We start from the raw sequence: 18,373 nt of genomic DNA on the forward strand, positions 1-18,373 counted from the left end.
CCCCCTTGACTCATGTTGTTCTCTCTCGTTCTCTCTCTCACGTTCTCTCTCTCACACACACACAGATAGAGATAGAGAGAGAAGGGTTGGGGGAGAGATTGATTCCTAATATGGTCAAGGCGGAAAAAAAAGGTGAGCCAGGTAATACCCCATACACCCCTTTCCCATTATGTAAATTAGCTGACGTCATGAGACTAACCTTTCTTATAAATCAAGCGATTCTTAACTATAGCATCATATAGCAATAGACGTTACAACGTTGTTGCAGAAGGCGTTTAAACAGGTGCTACGCAGACACACCGTTGCGCGTTTGGTGAACTAGGAATCATTGGAGTGTGTAAACTGGTTGAACGAGCCGTAGCTGTGAGGAAGAGAGTACGTTTGTGTCGTTCAGGTGTTTACTCCATCTTTTTTTTCTCTCGGTTTTTCTCAAATTCAACAATGAAGATTTGGATTGCACTTCTTCTTGCGACTTTCGCAGTGGGTGCATCAGCTCAATGTAAGTTGCTTTTTTAAAATAGGCATTTTTAACAAGGTAAATGTATTCTAATCATTTTGTTTTCTAACAGATACATAAAGTAATGTTTACGGTAGCCCTGACCTCTAGCCAACTTTCAAAAGTTGGGAGGCTGTTGGCTAAAATGTATAAATTGCGTGGGTAATTGTATTGCCCTCTGCTCTGAACTGCCTACATATAGACAGCCAGGTCTAATCAAGCTTTTCGGTATAACACCGTTTGCTTAAATATTACAATGACGTAATTGTATGAATTTTAGTTAAACTCAAACCATCAGTTTCGGTGCGCAAAGCACGGTCTGTTGTGTAACCGGTTTGAGTTCTCTACCGGTAGGCTTAATTACACCCTCCATGGGGATTCCTTTGTCACTTCGTTCTAGCATATAATGGCTATTTTCTAGCAGACATGTCAATTACTTCACCGGTTAGCCTCATGTAGACTTGACCGGTTTAATTTGTCTTCCACAGGCACATGTGAGAGTTTTAAGTGGGCTACATGTGATGGCACCCCTTGTCAGTGTGGCGTTATGGTGGGAACTGGTGAGCTGCAGAACCTGAACTGCTCTAAATGTAAGTACCTCATCAATAACAGGCCACGTTCATCTAATATTTTGAACTTTTTAAAGGTGCAGTCAATCATGATTTTTTTTTTTATCTCGGTTAAAATGATAATGCCCTTGTAAGAGATGTTTGACAAGATGGCCGGACAATTCAGCCTGTTTTGGCCTGCTGGGCAGTACATTTTGTTATTAATTGACCAATGAGTTCCAAACCTCTTTTTGCTGTTTCACTGTGGCTGGCAACCAATAAATGTTGCAGTACCACCACCTACTAGGTTATTACTATTTTATACTTTGTTTGGAGAAAAGGGGGTTACCCTGCCATCTGACCCTACACATTAATAACCCACTACCCTATTCCACTATTTTAAACCTGTCTGGTCCAGCTCAGGCCAATGGCCTGGAAGGATGGGACACCAACACACACTAACTCTTCTGACCTATTTGCATATGCAGTCACAAACTCTACCTACATGTACGTATTACCTTCGACACTGGTACCCCCTGTATATAGCCAGCAGTAAACGATAGTGGTCTATCTATTTTTGGGGGTTAAGGGCTTGTAAGCATTTCACTAAGGTCTACTACAGCTGTTGTATTCGGCATGTGCCAAATTTAGATTTCACCTCAAATCTCATACACCCAAATACTAATCTGCTGCTGCTACCACAACCTACATTTTCTACGACCTACGTCCCATCCCTGTGGTACAGTTGATAACCATTGCTTTGAATGCTAAAAAGCTAATCTTACTGAAGCGTATCCTTCTGGACTGGCACAGATTTATTCACAAATCCTCTCCGGATCCCTCCCCCTTGACACCTGTAACAACGTAATGGATTTGGCACAAAAGCTTGTATGGGATAACTGAAACATCCTTGCATCACTTTGTCGGGCAATAACTCAACATCAACACTCAAAAGATCCAACAGACTTCCGTTTCCCTGCTCACGCCACCCAGTCTGCATCGCACCAAACGACGAGCATCACAAACACTGGGAATATTCCCCTTCAGTTGGTCCAGCCATTTTATGGCTGCTCCAGTAATCAATGCTGTCAACTGCAGTAACCATTCCCTCTGACTGGCAGAAACACAAGCAACTATCACAAGACCACTTCAGGTTACCTTCAGAATGCACAGCACCAACTCATTTTCAGCTACCCTGAAACCACATGTGGATCAGCTTAAAGGCAGGTGTCCACTTTCTCAAAACGTCACTCCTACTGTCACTAATCTTTATCAGTGCAAGCCTCGGGCTCAGAACTTCACCACACCCGCCACCTCTAATTCACCCTTATTCACTTTAATATGACCTCTGACCTCACGCCAGTGTGCAGCTTACACTTTCCACCATTTGACAAACCACCTCCCTTTTCCCCCTGCCGTCTTCAAACGATTCCTTCTTTCAAGACCTCTGCCAATAAAGACTTTTCAGTTTTCACCACTCACAGACCGTTGTAGCTATATATTTGCTAGAGATATCGCTCTTTCCTAAGAAGCTATTTGTTTCTTTTGACCATTTAATTGAACACACTTGTTAGCCATTAATTATTTGATATTGCGATGACTGCATTGGACATTTTTATATACTTCCTGTTTCGAATCCTGCAACGACAGTCTGTGTTCATGGGTAGAAAAGTGTCAGTCCCTGGGTGGTGCTATTTTCAATATTTATTATCCCTCTCCTGTCAGTGGTCCCCAAATGCTTCCTGATGAAGGCAGAGATGTACCGTGCTAGGAAAGGCCTGTCCACTCGTACCGGAGGAAAGCCAGTCAATACCGCCTTTGTGGACAACGATGGCATCTACGACCCAGACTGTGAGACCACTGGTGCCTTCCGGGCCAAGCAGTGCAATAACACTAAGGAGTGTTGGTGTGTGAACAGTGCTGGCGTGCGCAGAACCGACAAGGGAGACGAGAGCCTTCGGTGTGAGAAGTTGGTGGAGACCTAGTAAGTGCCTATTGTGTATTGTCATTCCTCATGCATTTTAGAATAAAGGGTTAGTATCATTCATGCGAGATGTGTTTTTGACCTTGCCGTACAGCCTATGCTACACATGTGAACCATACATGCAGGATGAGTAAGTTGAGATATGAAGGGTAGAGATGCCAAAGAGTGATAGGCTTCATCTCAATTCTGATGACTAGGCCATTGTACCAAGTATTTAAATCTGATCTACCCCCTGTCCCTTTCTCCTAGTTGGGTTCGCCTGGAGCTCAAGCACAAGCCAGTGAACAACGCTGTGGATGCTTCTAAGTTGCAGGCGTAAGTAGTTGTCTATTTTTCTAGAATTAATATTACAGCACTTGTAAATTGTTGCTGCGTGGAATAACTGAACTTTTGTCCTAATGCAGTGCCATAGCAACTGCCATCCAGAACCGTTACAGCTTTGACAAGACCTTAGTGAAGGAGGTGGAGTACGACTCTGAGGCTCGCCTGATCGTTGTCGATGTCAAGAAGGAGAAGGGAGACCGCAAGGCCGACCTGTCTCGTATGGCTTACTACATGGAGAAAGACGTAAGCCATGACTTTGCTTTGCTTTGGGATTTCACTAAAGTAACAAAGATCAAGGTTGGAAAGATGCCTTCTGACCTCAATGGGACTTCCCAGTTAAAATAAACTTTGTCAAAACCCAGATTAACCTGAGAATATTCCATGTTATTCCCAGGTTAAGGTGCTGCCACTGTTCAAGGACCAGGCTAAGTTTGAACCCAGTGTGGACGGTCAGAAGCTGGAGATGGAGGATATCTTGGTGTACTATGTAGATGAGGAGGGCCCCACCTTCACCATGAAGAGGCTGACCGGGGGAGTCATCGCCGTCATCGTGGTGGTCATCCTGGCTGTGGTCGCCGGACTGCTGGTCCTCTACCTCGCGAGGAGGCGAGAGCGGGGGTACAGCAAAGCAGAGGTGAGTGGTCCAATAGGTCTCGTTTTTTTTTTTTTAAGCGCTTGAAATGTGTAAAGTGGTCATGGTTTTATTAATGCAACCCTCTATCATTACTAGTTTACGATCATCAAAACTGTACTAACCTGTTGGAAAAACAATTGCCGCCTGATGTTTTGTTGCTTGTCTTTCAGCCCAGAGAGATGGAGGCCATGTAGACAAATATTAACCACAGAGCTGGTTCTACGCTGAAATATTAACACCTTGTATAGTGCCTTTTATATAACATTCTGTTTGTAATTGTGCTGTTTAATACTGTTACTTGAGGGGTGCCGTTTTGTAAATGATTGGTCAAATCTATTTAGCACTATTACTACTACCCAGCATTTTTATTTATGAGCTGTTGATTTAAACAACCTTTTGATTTAAATGAAGATGTTTGAATGCTGTAGATCCCGCAAACTTGATTCTGGACATCGACGCCAGTTCCACTTCAATAATAAAATGTTCCACACTAGTCAGGGACTTATTTAGACCTGGGGCACCAGGTAGGTGCAATTTTAGCATCAGGTAGAACAGAACCGGCAGGTTGTACGGTTTCATATGAACTTTGTGTTTGGTTTTTTTTTTAAATAAAGTATGGATTTTAAAATTATCCTATTTGGTTTTTTTAAATATTTGTCAATTGCTTTTCTTCTAAGCCAAGAGATTCAGCATTTGAGCCAGGTACTACTTTTTGTAAGGTGTCTCAAAGGAAAATTACTGAGTCAGATTAGAGGTGTGTGGTGTTTAGACACCTTAGTTTAAATGCATTTCGCTAAGTTATTCACAATTCCTGACATTTAATCCTAGTAACAATTCCATCTTAGGTCCATTAGGATCACCACTTTATTTTAAGAATGTGAAATGTCAGAATAATAGGAGTGATTTATTTCAGTTTTTATTTCTTTCGTCACATTCCCAGTGGGTCAGTTTACATGCACTCAAATGGTATTTGGTAGCGTTGCCTCTACATTTAACTTGGGTCAAACGTTTCAGGTAGCCTTCCACAATAAGTTGGGGGCATTTTGGCCCATTCCTCCTGACAGAGCTGGTGTACATGAGTCAAATTTGTAGGTCTTCATTCTCACATGCATTTCAGTTCTGTCCACATTTTCTATGGGCATGAGGTCAGGGCTTTGAGTGCCACTCCAATACCTTGACTTTTGTCCTTAAGCCATTTTCCCACAACTTTGGAATTATGCTTGGGGTCATTGTCCATTTGCGACCAAGCTTTAACTTCCTGACGCCATCTAAGTGCACCAGTCCCTCCTGCAGCAAAGTACCCTCACAACATGATGCTACCACCGCCATGCTTCACGGTTGGGATGGTGTTCTTCGGCTTGCAAGTTTCCCCCAAACGTAACGATAGCCAAACCATTTTTATTTTTTTTCATCAGACGAGAACATATCGCCAAAGTACAATCTTTGTCCCCATGTGCAGTTGCAAACCGTAATCAAATTTATGGCGGTTTTGGAGCAGTGGCTTCTTGCTGAGCGGTCTTTCAGGTTATGTCACTATAGATACTTTTGTACCAGTTTCCTCCCTCTTCACAAGGTCCTTTGCTGTTCTGAGATTGATTTGACCTCTTCACACAAGTACTTTCCACTCTAGGAGAAAGAACGTGTCTCCTTCCTGAGCGGTATGACGGTTGCGTGGTCCCATGGTGTTTATACTTGCATACTATTGTTTGCACAGATTAACGTGGTACCTTCAGGCGTTTGGAAATTGCTCCCGAGGATGAGCCAGCCTTGTGGAGGTCTACTTTATTTTTTTTTGGACTAGGCTGATTTCTATTTTATTAATTTTTTTATTTCCCCCATGTCACGCAAAGAGGAACTGGGTTTGAAGGTAGGCCTTGAAAAACATCAACAGGTACACCTCCAATTGACTCAAATTATGTTAATTAGCCTATCAGAAGCTTCTAAAGCCATGACAATTTTCTGGAATTTTCCAAGCAGTTTAAGGCACAGTCAACTTAGTGTATGTAAACTTCTAACCCACGAACTGTGATAGTGAAATACTCAACAATTGTTGGAAAAATAACTTATGCACAAAGATGTCCTACCCAACTTTCCAAAACTTTAATTTAACAAGAAATTTGAGTGGTTGAAAACGAGTTTTAATGACTCCAACCGAAGTGTGTAAACTTCTGACTTCAACTGTATTTAATGCTGTCTGTCGCCACCCAAGCAATAGGGATTTGTTGTCAGAGCAGAATGGCGGGCTGTCAAGCGCCTGCCTATTCCTCTTTGGATTGGTGGATACATCTTGTTGGAATATTTGAGGGGTGTTAGCTGCCTGTATTCAGTGGAGAGCTACTAGCCGCGTGAATATGCATAGCCATCTCAACAATCTTTTCAAAGTTGCCAGGATGTCTAGTGTCCTGTATCAGTACACAAGCTAAATATTACAAAACTTATATTTGATCAAATAAACCTCATGTAGCAAATATACCATTTTGTCACAACACAACAATGTCTCAAGTTGAAGGAGCATGCAATTGGTATTCTGACTACAGGAATATCCACCAGGGCTGTTGCCAGAGAATTGAATGTTCATTTCTCTTCCGTAAGCCACCATTTTAGAGAATTTGGCAGTACGTCCAACCGGCCTCACAGCCACAGACCTTGTGTATAGCTTCATGGGTGTGAGCGGTTTGCTGATGTCAACATTTTGAACAGAGTTGGCCATGGTGGAGTTAAGGTATGGGCAGACAAGCTTCAAACACAATTGCATTTTATCGATGGCAATTTGAATGCACTGAACGAGATCCTGAGGTCCTTTTCTTTTAAGGTATCTGTGACCAACAGATGCATATCTGTATTCCCAGTCATGTGAAATCCATAAAAAGGCTTAATTTATTTATTTAATTTGACTGATTTCCTTATATGAACTGTAACTCACTAAAATCATAGAAATTGTTGCATGTTGGCATTTATATTAAGTATATGTACGTATGGATAGTATTGGTCATGGCACTTTACTGAACCTCAGCCATGCCCATTTACACATCTCTGACTTGATCCCAGCTGAGCTCAGGCAGTGAAGAAACGGGAACCACTGAGCATGTTTACACACATTGTGTACTTCAGACATGTTTGAACACTACAAACTAATTGCCTGGGTGTGTATTTGGATATGTTGCCAAATAGGACTGTTAATCCATGTTATGTGGAAATGGCTTCCATCTTCTCTATAGTTTCTCTGTCGTGCCCGTATTTCTCTTTCTGACCCCACTGCCCACAAGTCCCGAGTATGTCAGTCAATCCAGTAGAAAAGTCAACTGTGGTTTTATTTCACTGTTGACATTCAGAGACAGTTTTGTTATTCTCCCCAGGTGAAAAGACTCAATAGGGCGTGGTCACCTCTGGTCTCAGCTCCATGTGAGTCACACGTTCAGTATCTGTTTATACTCTGTTAGAAATGCCACTGAGTGTCTGGTCTCTATAGACCTTACTATCATGGGATCATTGATACTAAATGTGGGGGCTTTTGAAAGTATGCAGGTATATTCAATACATACAGATGAGCTATGACCATGAACGCTTGAATGTGTGAATTGTTTAGGAAAGATCTATTATCTCTGAGCTTGTGTTAATATTAATATAAATTGCTTAACATTGAGAATGTATTTTCATGCCAGTCGATTGAGAAGGGCCTATGTGTAGATATGACACCACCTGTTTCATGGGGCACTTGGTAGCTTAGCGGTTAAGCGCATTGGGCTAGTAACCGAAAGGTTGCTGGTTCGAATCCCCAAGCTGAATAGGTAAAAAAAAAATCTGTCTGATCTTGAGCAAGGCATTTAACCCTTATTGCTCTGGATAAAATGGATGTGGTTAGTCAACCTCGGCTCTGAAACTGTTTGGCATCACATCAGCCCTGTTTGTTAAGTTTAGGTCCACATAATTCTCTATGCTATTACTAACCAAGAGGTGGACTGAGTTTGTGTGAGGCATGCCATCTCAGGATGGTAAACTGTATTTACTGCTCTCTTATCAGAGCTGTTGGTGTCAGAATGTCAAGTCAAACACCTTAAGGTCATAGCACATCAGTAGAATTGTAGGTAACCAGTCTCTCTATGCACCATAGTGCCCTAAAAACTCAGGACCCTGTCTGCGGTGCAAACACTTAAACGACACCCTATCCCCTCAGCCCACAAATTAAGTGGACACTTCTGATGTGGTATCATGACGAGTATACACTTGCAGGGCGAGGGAGGAAGGAATGATATTTAAATGGACCACCCTTGGCTGGATATTCGTCACTCGTTCATCTCGCGTTGTGTTTTCAGCCATCGGTAGCTTGTGGGTGCTTTATATGCGCTACAGTCAATTATGAGTGCATGTCTATTTATATTAAATATAATTATTAAGATATCCCTACTGTATGATTGCTAGCAAATTAATTATCTAAGGTCAGCCTGCCGAGCTGGAACTTCTGAAGGATTATTTTTTTATTTCTACAATTTCCAAAAGATGACTAACAAAAACATATTTTATTTTTACGAGATGTGTTTGTGCCATCATGTGCATTAGTAGCACAATTTCGAACTTACTTGCATTCATTTTTACTTACACTTGTATGTTGACTTCTCCATTGATGTTTTTACGTTTTCGCAGACTTTTCTTAGCGGATGTACGATCGTCACGATGGGGAGTGGGGAGTTTCAGGCCCCGGAGCGAATATAATTCTACACGAGCAAAGCCGACTAAAAACGAGGGCTAATCATGGCTAATCATTTGGACCGCCGTCCAAGATGGCGACGGGGATTCCCCCAAGGGAATAAGACGAGGGTAAGTGGATGAGGTTGTGTCTTTTAAGTGTTTGGACCGCAGCCCCTGGGACTAAACACCTCCCTCTGCATCCTGGACTTCCTGATGGGCCGCCCCCAGGTGGTAAGGGTAGATAACAACACATCCGCCACGCTGATCCTCAACACGGGGGCCCCTCAGGGGTGCGTGCTCAGTCCCCTCCTGTACTTCCTGCACAGCCAGGCATGACTCCCAATACCATCATTAAGTTTGCCGATGACACAACAGTGGTAGGCCTGATCACCGACAACGACGAGACAGCCTATAGGGAGGAGGTCAGAGACCTGACCGTGTGGTGCAAGGACAACAACCTCTCCCTCAATGTGATCAAGACAAAGGAAATGATTGTGGACTACAGGAAAAGGAGGACCGAGCGCACCCATTCTCATCGAAGGGGTTGTAGTGGAGCAGGTTGAGAGCTTCAAGTTCCTTGGCTTCCACATCACTAAAACTAATATGGTCCAAGCACACCAAGACAGTTGCGAAGAGAGCACGACAAAACCTATTCCCCCTCAGGAGACTGAAAATATTTGGCATGGGTCCTCAGATCCTCAAAAGGTTCTACAGTTGCACCATCCTGACGGGTTGCAGCACATCACTGGGGGCAAGTGTTTTGCCTTGCAGGACATCTATACCAGGTGGTGTCAGAGGAAGGCCCTAAAAGTTGTCAAAGACTCCAGCCACCCATGTCATACACTGTTCTCTCTGCAACCGCATGGCAAGCAGTACCGGAATGCCAAGTCTAGGTCCATGAGTCTTCTAAACAGCTTCTAACCCCAAGCCATAAGACTCCTGAACATCTAATCAAATGGCTACCCAGACTATTTGCATTGCCTGCCCCACCCCCCCTTTACGCTGCTGTTACTCTCTGTTATTATCTATGCATAGTCACTTTAATAACTCTACCTACATGTATATATTACCTCAATTACCGCAACTAACCAGTCCCCTCGCACCTTGACTCTGTACCAGCACCCCCTGTAAATAGCCTCGTTATTATTTTACTGCTGCTCTTGAATTATTTGTTAATTTATTTATATTTTTGTACTTTTCTTAAAACTGCATTGTGGGTTAAGTAAGTAAGCATTTCACTGTAAGGTCTACTACACCTGTTGTATTCATCGCATGTGACAAATAACATCTGATTTGAATAGTATATCTACATCTGAGAGAGATTATTAGCCAAATTGACAAGGGATATGATTGTTGCATTTGAAAGGTGCAGGGCAAGAGATCATTTCCACATTATGAACACCAGAAGCTAACTATTGAAAACCTGTCTCAGCTTACTCACACTGTTGGGTTTGGTGTTTGGTTCTGGAGATTCTTCCTTTACTAGCAGTATGGCTACAAATAATTAGCATTTTTGGATGTTTCCAGGTGTCAACATCGATTAACCAATGAAGTGGACACCTGGCCTGTCAAAGTGTTATCTTCATGCATTTGGTACATTACTTATTGACAAAGGATTTCCTTTCTCACTGGAGTTTCTCTTACAAAAACTAAAATACTACACAAATATACAAAAATAGCCTTAAATTAATAATTGCTATTTTCAATAGTCATGACAAATTGTTTTCCCTGTTTCCCATTCAAACTCTTCTTCCTTCTACTGTTTTCCTCCTCTCCTAAGCAACACAAAGTGCCTCTCTAACTAGTTTAGACAGGTTTGGGTGTCAGATATTCCCCTTCCGCCCACTGTTCCTGGAATGAGGGTGTGTCAGTTCCCCGACAGGCCCTATTGAAAGCTCCACAGCATCAGCCAAAGAGAGAACAACAGTCAATACTACTGGGAGATATATTTTGGAACCGTTTATTTTTTTTATTTTTTTTAATAAGTCTGTTTTAATAGGATAATTACACTGTTTTAAATGGCTGCAAGCAGTCGGTTAACCCTGGACCATCTCTGTGGGGATTCCAAATGCCTGTCTGAAGCACAACTCCAAGGGTGTCCGTTTGCCAATGGCGTTTATTTAAATATTTGTACAATAATGACCATTTTAAAAGATGCATTCTACATATATTTATAAAAATGTATGGCATATCAAAATAAATACCTAAGTCATACAGTATAAGCTTGTATTTTGGGAATGACAGGCAGCATGAACAGCAAAACACGCACGAGAAACAAGTAACATACAGCTCAAAATGGGTTCAGATTCTAATGAATGATCATACTGATCTAGAAATATGCTTTCCAGTTCATCTTTATAGTAACGTGATGCAAAATGGAACAAATGGGTCGTGCTTTGCTTTAAATTCCATTTGTCAACTGTCACACCCTCCCAAACTCCTTCCACTGTAATACAAAAATTGCACTCCTTTACCTTCCTACCCCAGGCCCACAACACACATACTGAATACTGGTAAGTAGTTTCTTCATTCTTCATCCTGGATGTACTGAAAGGACAAGTGAAAACAACATGGTGGTCACTGGTCACCTACCAGTAATCTAGGTTGAGTTTTGGACCATTTCAGTTTCCCCAACAGGCCACAGTAACCAAGAGGTGATCGAGTGGTGTCTGGTTGAGACATCACCATTCATTTTTTGTGTTCAGGGTTCACTCTAACATTGTTTTAAGGCTTTGTTTGACTGTTGTAGCTGATTTAAGGATTGTAATATCGATTCGCTCTCCTTAAATATAAATCATCCGATTTATTCATTTGAGTGTAGTTAAATAAAGGTTCAATGTAAAAAAAAATATTTAAAAAATGGTTTCAGTCGCTGAATTGTTTAATCAACATTTTCGCAGTCTCCTGAATTAGCCTAGTGTGCATTGGCGCACATGTGCAACTGGCCCGAGCTGGTTTTCCCTGGCTAAACTATGCTAGTTTTCATCCTCATTGCCAAACTTCATAATAAATACATTTTATTTTAACCAGGTCAAGTCAGTTAAGAACAAATTCTTATTTACAATGACGGCCCACACCGGCCGAACCTGAACGACGCTGGGCCAATTGTACGCCACTCTATGGGACTCCAAATCACGGCCGGTTGTGATACAGCCTGGATTCAAACCAGGGTGTCTGTAGTGACGCCTCTAGCACTGAGATGCAGTGCCTTAGACCGCTGTGCCACTCAGGAGTCCATAAATAATGCAACTTCAGAATCCCTTTGCTAGTGATACAATCATTTAGTTAAGAAATTCACTGGAATGCAGCAATGATATCCTTTGTCACCGCCATCTTAAGACAGATATCTTAAACCAGTCATGACTATTCAACAAAACAATAAATCATTTTGAAGTTACTTTCCAGCAAATTTCTTAGTTACATGATTGTATAACTAGCAAGGCAGTTTTGAAGTTGATGCAGTATTTCCTCACCACTTCATAGGGCTCGACCATCTTTTAAAGGGGCAGTGCAGTCTAAAACATGATTTTCCTGTGTTTGATATATATTTCCACACTATAAAGGTGTGAATAATACTGTGAAATTGTGAAAATGCCCTTTTAGTGTAAGGGCTGTTTAAAAAGGGTGCCTGACATTTCAGCTTGTTTGACTGGATGGAATTTTGGACCAGGCGAGATAAGTTAATAGACCAATAACAAAGAGAGTTTGCCCTCATCTCTGTCAATAAAAGCTGGTTTGAAGGTTACACTTCCCTCCCATTAGGCCCCTCACTCAGGCCACTCTCAGACAGTCCTAGCAACATTCTTGCTGGAGAAATATCATTTTCCTAAGAAGCTGCTGTTGTTCCCTTTTGACCATTTTAATTGAAAACAATCACAGTAAGGCACTTAATTGTTACCCAGAAATGGGTATTGAGATAAACAAAAAATGTCCGCATTGGACTTTTAACATACCAACTACTCATAAAGTGGTCTTTCTCAATACTGTACTGTGTCACTTCCACTTAACCAATCATGTGCATCAATCACTTCCATTGCATTCTTTCCAACGTCTCCACAAACTAGCCACTTACACCCCTTCCTTTCCTCAATCTCTGTACTGTCCATGCAACCAACTTTGCACGAAGGAAGCTTATTCATCTCTCCACTCCAACCATAGTGGGCCAGTTGGCTAAAACAGCAACCCCAACGTCATCCTATATCCTTTCAGTAATCCTGTTCTACATGGCACTATATCATAGGCTGTTTCGTGTTGGTTTCCTTTACCTTATTTCACACACAGAAATATGAACAACAACAAAAAGGTCCTCTGTTGGAAACTGGCATTATAGGTCGCAGTAAAAACAGAAGAAAAATATCTAGAGGCGCTATACAACGGCGACCCTGGCCGTGACCCCACTCCTTGTGGGTGTCTAATGAGTAGTTGGGATATGCAACAAACAAAAAACATTTGGAATACACATTAGTGTGTAACAGGACAAATATAAGCACCCCCAAAATTATTATTATAATAATAGAGGTACAAAAGTTTAAAGGCAGGAAGTAAACTGTGTACAAAGTTACAAAAAATATAAAACAAGCAATAGAAAATACTGAAAAGCTTAAACTAGAGAAGGCTTTAGAGTTTAAGGCTGTCTGTCAATAAATAACACTGACCTTTTGCTCTTTGGTGAGCGAACAGAAGGATCTACAGCGGATGAATTAAAGTGCACAGGGATGAGAAAAAGCTCACTATGGACCATTGTACCATGTACCCACTGTACCATGCCATAAGTCTCTGCACTGGAGTTCATCAGTCCTCTGTCACGTGATGAGAGACGAGACTGGGTGGCGTCATTATGCCACAACGTGTCAAAACGTTTTGCAATGAGAAAAGTAAATGGTTGTTTCTTATTGGACAGGTTAAGATTGTACCCCCACCCCCCTCCTGTTTCACTCCATTTCGTACCTACTGAACACAACCCTGATTCCACGTACTCCGCTGATCCCCTGGCCTGATATAAATGTACATAGCTGTTCTTGCAGCTCGTAGAAGGGCGATCACAGGAGAGTAGGTGCCTTGCTAGGTCTGCCCGCTGCTGGTGGTGATTTACTCCTTAGCTCTTTGCTCTTGAGATTGACAGGCTGAGCCACCAGCAAGGCAGGGGCAGAGAGGTGGTGGGCGGCGGCTTTCTGTTGATGGGCACTATTGATGTAACTGGAGATGAGAAGGGTCATCTCCCTGTTCTGCAAAACAAAACAGAACCTTTTCACCTCTTTACATAAGTGCAAATCTACTTAGTCACCTATGCAAATCTACATAGTTCACCTGAGCCTTTGAAATCGGAAATGGCTGTTGAGAGAGAGAGAGAGAGAGAGAGAGACAGAGAGAGACAGAGAGAGAGTAGGAGAGTGAGAGTGCACAAGGGAGTGAGAGAGAGCGAGGGAGAGAAAGAAGAGAGAGAGAGGGGGATAGGGAGAGTGTGTTCTTGTGTGCCTCACACACTAACCTTGGAGGTGGCCATAGTGAACAGGTGTTTCTCTGTGGGCTTGTCTTTGGTAGCATTACTGCCAATGCTCTGGCTTACCACCAGCATAAAGTCCTGCCTGCAGCCTCCAAACGTCATCAGGTTCTTATAAGGGTGGGACACCAGCAGTTTCTACACAGTAAAGGGGAACATGGAGAGTGATGGACGTAGTGAGCGGAGAGACTAGTGGGGAACCACAGGAAATGCATGCATAAACCAAAAGATGAAAAGATGTTAGTAGAAATGCTTACAATGGAGTTGTGCTCCAGCACGCTGATGCCATCCTCATGCACTGCCAGCCACAGGTGGGCACCCTGCTCAGGAGAGGGCGTGATGGACTGAACGATCACAGGGTCAGAGAGACAAATCAGGGGAGAGCACAGAGAAAGAGTGATAGGTGGTTAACATCTTCATTCAATGCAAGGAACACATATATATGCCTGATTACCGACAATAATGAGACAGCCGATAGGGGGGAGGTCAGAGACCTGGCCTTGTGGTGCCAGGACAACAACCTCTCCCTCAATGTGATCAAGACAAAGGAGATGATTGTGGACTACAGGAAAAGGCGGGCCGAACAGGCCCCAGTTAACATCGACAGGGCTGTAGTGGAGCAGGTTGAGAGCTTCAAGTTCCTTGGTGTCCACATCACCAACAAACTAACATGGTCCAAACACACCAAGACAGTCGTGAAGAGGGCACAACAAAACCTTTTCCCCCTCAGGAGACTGAAAAGATTTGCTATGGGTCCCGAGACCCTCAAAAAGTTCTACAGCTGCACCATCGAGGGCCTTCTGACCGGTTGCATCACCGCCTGGTATGGCAACTGCTCGGCATCTGACTATAAGGCGCTACAGAGGGTAGTGCGTACGGCCCAGTACATCACTGGGGCCAAGCTTCCTGCCATTCAGGACCTCTATATACGGTGACAGATGAAGGCCCCAAAAATTGTCAAAGACTCCAGTCACCCAAGTCATAGACTGTTCTCTCTGCTACCGCAAGGCAATACATAACCTCGTTATTGTTCCGTTATTGTGTTACTTTTTATTATTTTTTGTTTATTTGGTATCGGTACCGAGTCAATGTGCGGGGATACAGGTTAGTCAAGGTCATTTGTACATGTAGGTAGGGGTGAAGTGATTATATGTATAGATAATAAACAGGGAGTAGCAGCAGTGTATAAAACAGATGGGGGGGTGTCAATGTAAATAGTCTGGTGGCCATTTGATTAATTGTTCAGCAGCCTTATGGCTTGGAGGTAGAAGCTGTTAAGGAGCCTTTTAATGTGTTACTTTTTATTTTATTTTTTACTTCAGCTCATTTGGTAAACATGTTATTAACTCTTTCTTGAACTGCACTGTTGGTTAAGGGCTTGTAAGTAAGCATTTCACGGTAAGGTCGACACCTGTTGTATTTGGAGCACGTGACAAATAAAGTTTGATTTGATATTGGACGATAAAACACACTGCTGACTAAAATCATGGCTTTTTATAAAGGCTAACTTGTACTATGTAAGGCTAAGTGTGTACCTGCGGTATATTGTCCAGCTGGTTGATGTATGGGTTTCATTTTGTGCCAGCACACACACACACACACACACAGACACAACACACACACAGACACAACACACACACAGACACACACACACACAGACACAACACACAGCCATTTCTGTGGTGTTTTTTTTGTTTCTAAAATAGCCAATATTAATGTGTGCACCACCACATTGTCTCTTCGTGTGGTGCAGATCATAGAAAAAACCCAATGCTCTGTGTGGCCAATGATGAGGTCGTCTGAAATGTCAACAAATAGGTAAATGTGTATGTGGAAGTATTTTTAAATAAAATCATTAGTCTTTGTCCAGTACATAAACACACACACACACCTCTGCTTCAAACAGCTTGGCCCCGAAGAAGGGCCACTTCCTAGCCACAGTCAGGTAGATGCGTACACACTCGGATGAACTTCGACCCCTGAGTGACGCCCATCGGGTGGACAGACGCTGGCGCAGTTGCCTGGGGGGTGGGAGAGGGTAGTTTATCAATGACAGAGTGTGTGTGAGGGGGATGAATAAATAACAAAGTATTTGAATCAGACCAAGAGAAAGTAATAATTACCCATCGAGAGGTGTGAAACTTGGGTAAAGAAGGAAATAATATCATACCTGGGTCCAAATACTATTTGAAATCTTTCAAATACTTTTAGCATTTGCTTTAGCGTGCCCTGAGTGTCATATGGTCGGGCTTTGCACTTTTGAAACTATTCTATTGGTTCCTTTGCATCAATCAAGTCCAGACAAACCTTTTTGAACCCAGGTCTGTATAATGTAACACATTCTAGCAGTTTACCTGAGTTGTTCCTCAGTGGATGTCCTGCGGTAGTGTTTTGGGTAGAACCTCTCCAGTACCTGTTTCAGGGTCTGGTTGGACTTGGTCTGGGATGAGTTGGGGCTGGCTGGGGTGGAGAACGGACGCTCAAAATCTCCAAACTCCACCTGAGACCAAAAACAATGAAATTAAAATTAAAAAAGGGGACACTAGGCTTTACAGTGCGATACCGTCTCATGTCCACGACTGATACTTTAAATGGTTCCCATTAAACCTGTCTATATTCTACAACTCTGAATACACTGTTGACTTTCAAAACAAGGTGAGACAATGACAAGTTGGCAAACTGCTCACACCCAGGCTAGGGGTACTGCAATGGCATTCAATACAGGCAGAATAGATGATACGTCATTTACAATGGGCAGACAGTGAGGAGAGAGAAAATACACCAACGATGTGTATAACTTATGTGATGATATACAGTAGGCATATGGACGTCACAGACCTGGGCAAGCAGGGCAGACATCTCCAGAGCCAGCTCCTTGTTGACAGGGAAGTGTCCCGCTGCGATGGCCTCGTTGGCCTGATAGACCAGGAGCAGCCTCTCTCTCTCGGACTCACCTCTCACCTGAGGAGAGAAGTAGAGCCTGCAAACACACACCCAGACACACACCCAGACACAGGTAGAGTGTTACAAAAGGTTGACTGGTGGCGAATGAGATCTCTACATACAAACAGTATGTGAATGTAAAGTGTCAAATCTACCTGTTCTTGTAGGTGAGCCTGACAGTCCTGGTGTTCTCAGATTTGCCCGTGTGCTGCTCCTTGGAGGCCTGCTCCCATTTGGAGATGATGTCACAGATCTGCGGGAGAGGAAGACACGCAACTTTTGTGATGAAGGCTTTGTTGAAAAAAAAAAATTAATAAAGAACCCTGAAAAGGCAATTCCACAATAACAGTGTCTACATATGTGAAAACGGCACACTTTTACATTTTGTACAAACAAATATCCGGGTAAGAAGTTCTGTCCGATGACATTATCAAAAGTTGAAACATTGTCAAAACTCTGATTTTCAAACACAATGAGATTCGCGTTGACGTGGGGGAGCAAGAAAATACCCTCCCTCCGTCTAGAAATTCTGGAGAAAACCATAGAGAAGCATTTTATAGGACCTTTAATCTGATCTTTTTAACCACCAATCATAGAAACACGCCTTTTTTTTTTTTTTTTTTTTTTACATATGTAGACACTGGTATGGTGCTGAAGACAATGAATATGAGGTTGAAAAGTATCGGAATTGCCCTTTAAGTGCTTTTCTAATAAACACAGCAGATATTGTCCCACATTTTTAAGTGGAGAAAACTCCTTCATTTTATTTGTGTGTTGGTTCTGTGAACGCGGCCAGCTATTCAGTCTGACCTTGATGCCCCCCTGTAGACAGTGCTCCAGCTCTCGTCCAGTAGGGTCGTCCGTGTAGAGGCTGAAGCCTGATTGACCAGTCTTCCTCATGCCTGTGTCTTGGTTCAGCCTGCACTGAAATTCCTCCACTGTGGTAGAGGCATCAAAGCCCACTACCTGTATGGGGTACAATACACTGTAAATGTGTGTGTGAGTGTGTGTGCACTAGGGTTGCATATTACTTGAAACTTTTTTTTTTATCAGATTACATCTAGTTGCCTTTTGGGTACTTCAGATGATCACAGGTGTCTGTAATTATCTCACTGTGTGGGCCTTATCACATGTAGAATATATAAAATAATCAAATAAGATTATTTTGTGAATACCACTGGTGTTTAATATGAGGGTTTCAGCACGAAATATATTTGATACATTTTACCATGTAAAATTTCCTTGTTGTAAATGTTTT

General features: G+C 42.6%; 2 protein-coding genes across 3 annotated transcripts in view; one reads left to right on the plus strand and one right to left on the minus strand.

Moving 5' to 3' along the window:
• The first annotated feature begins 205 nt into the window (after positions 1-205).
• LOC135510886 (tumor-associated calcium signal transducer 2-like) lies at positions 206-4,617 on the plus strand. The gene is made up of 7 exons (XM_064932196.1): positions 206-499; positions 985-1,086; positions 2,770-3,028; positions 3,278-3,343; positions 3,433-3,595; positions 3,747-3,986; positions 4,157-4,617. Exons 1-7 carry the CDS (start codon positions 442-444, stop codon positions 4,178-4,180), a joined length of 912 nt encoding a protein of 303 aa, XP_064788268.1. The 5' UTR covers positions 206-441; the 3' UTR covers positions 4,181-4,617.
• Positions 4,618-10,770: 6,153 nt separating this feature from the next.
• The window catches only part of plekhh2 (pleckstrin homology domain containing, family H (with MyTH4 domain) member 2), a 68,697-nt gene continuing 61,094 nt past the window's right edge, over positions 10,771-18,373 (minus strand). For both annotated transcript variants that reach the window (XM_064932198.1, XM_064932197.1), the window contains exons 23-30: positions 17,926-18,081; positions 17,271-17,368; positions 17,011-17,152; positions 16,527-16,672; positions 16,064-16,193; positions 14,430-14,516; positions 14,161-14,310; positions 10,771-13,897 (exon numbers count right to left, since the gene is read on the minus strand). In XM_064932198.1, the coding sequence (XP_064788270.1) occupies positions 13,712-13,897; positions 14,161-14,310; positions 14,430-14,516; positions 16,064-16,193; positions 16,527-16,672; positions 17,011-17,152; positions 17,271-17,368; positions 17,926-18,081 (1,095 nt within the window). In that variant the 3' untranslated portion in view covers positions 10,771-13,711. The remainder of the gene's footprint in view (positions 13,898-14,160; positions 14,311-14,429; positions 14,517-16,063; positions 16,194-16,526; positions 16,673-17,010; positions 17,153-17,270; positions 17,369-17,925; positions 18,082-18,373) is intronic.

This window comes from Oncorhynchus masou, chromosome 23, assembly GCF_036934945.1.
Source record: "Oncorhynchus masou masou isolate Uvic2021 chromosome 23, UVic_Omas_1.1, whole genome shotgun sequence".
Lineage (NCBI taxonomy): Eukaryota > Metazoa > Chordata > Actinopteri > Salmoniformes > Salmonidae > Oncorhynchus > Oncorhynchus masou.

Bases quoted from the DNA above. Each gene is read 5' to 3' on its own strand.
- LOC135510886 (XM_064932196.1), top strand. From the start codon at position 442: ATGAAGATTTGGATTGCACTTCTTCTTGCGACTTTCGCAGTGGGTGCA. The intron at 3,029-3,277 runs GTAAGTGCCTAT...CCTTTCTCCTAG, and splicing joins GAGAAGTTGGTGGAGACCTA to TTGGGTTCGCCTGGAGCTCA. The intron at 3,344-3,432 runs GTAAGTAGTTGT...GTCCTAATGCAG, and splicing joins GATGCTTCTAAGTTGCAGGC to TGCCATAGCAACTGCCATCC.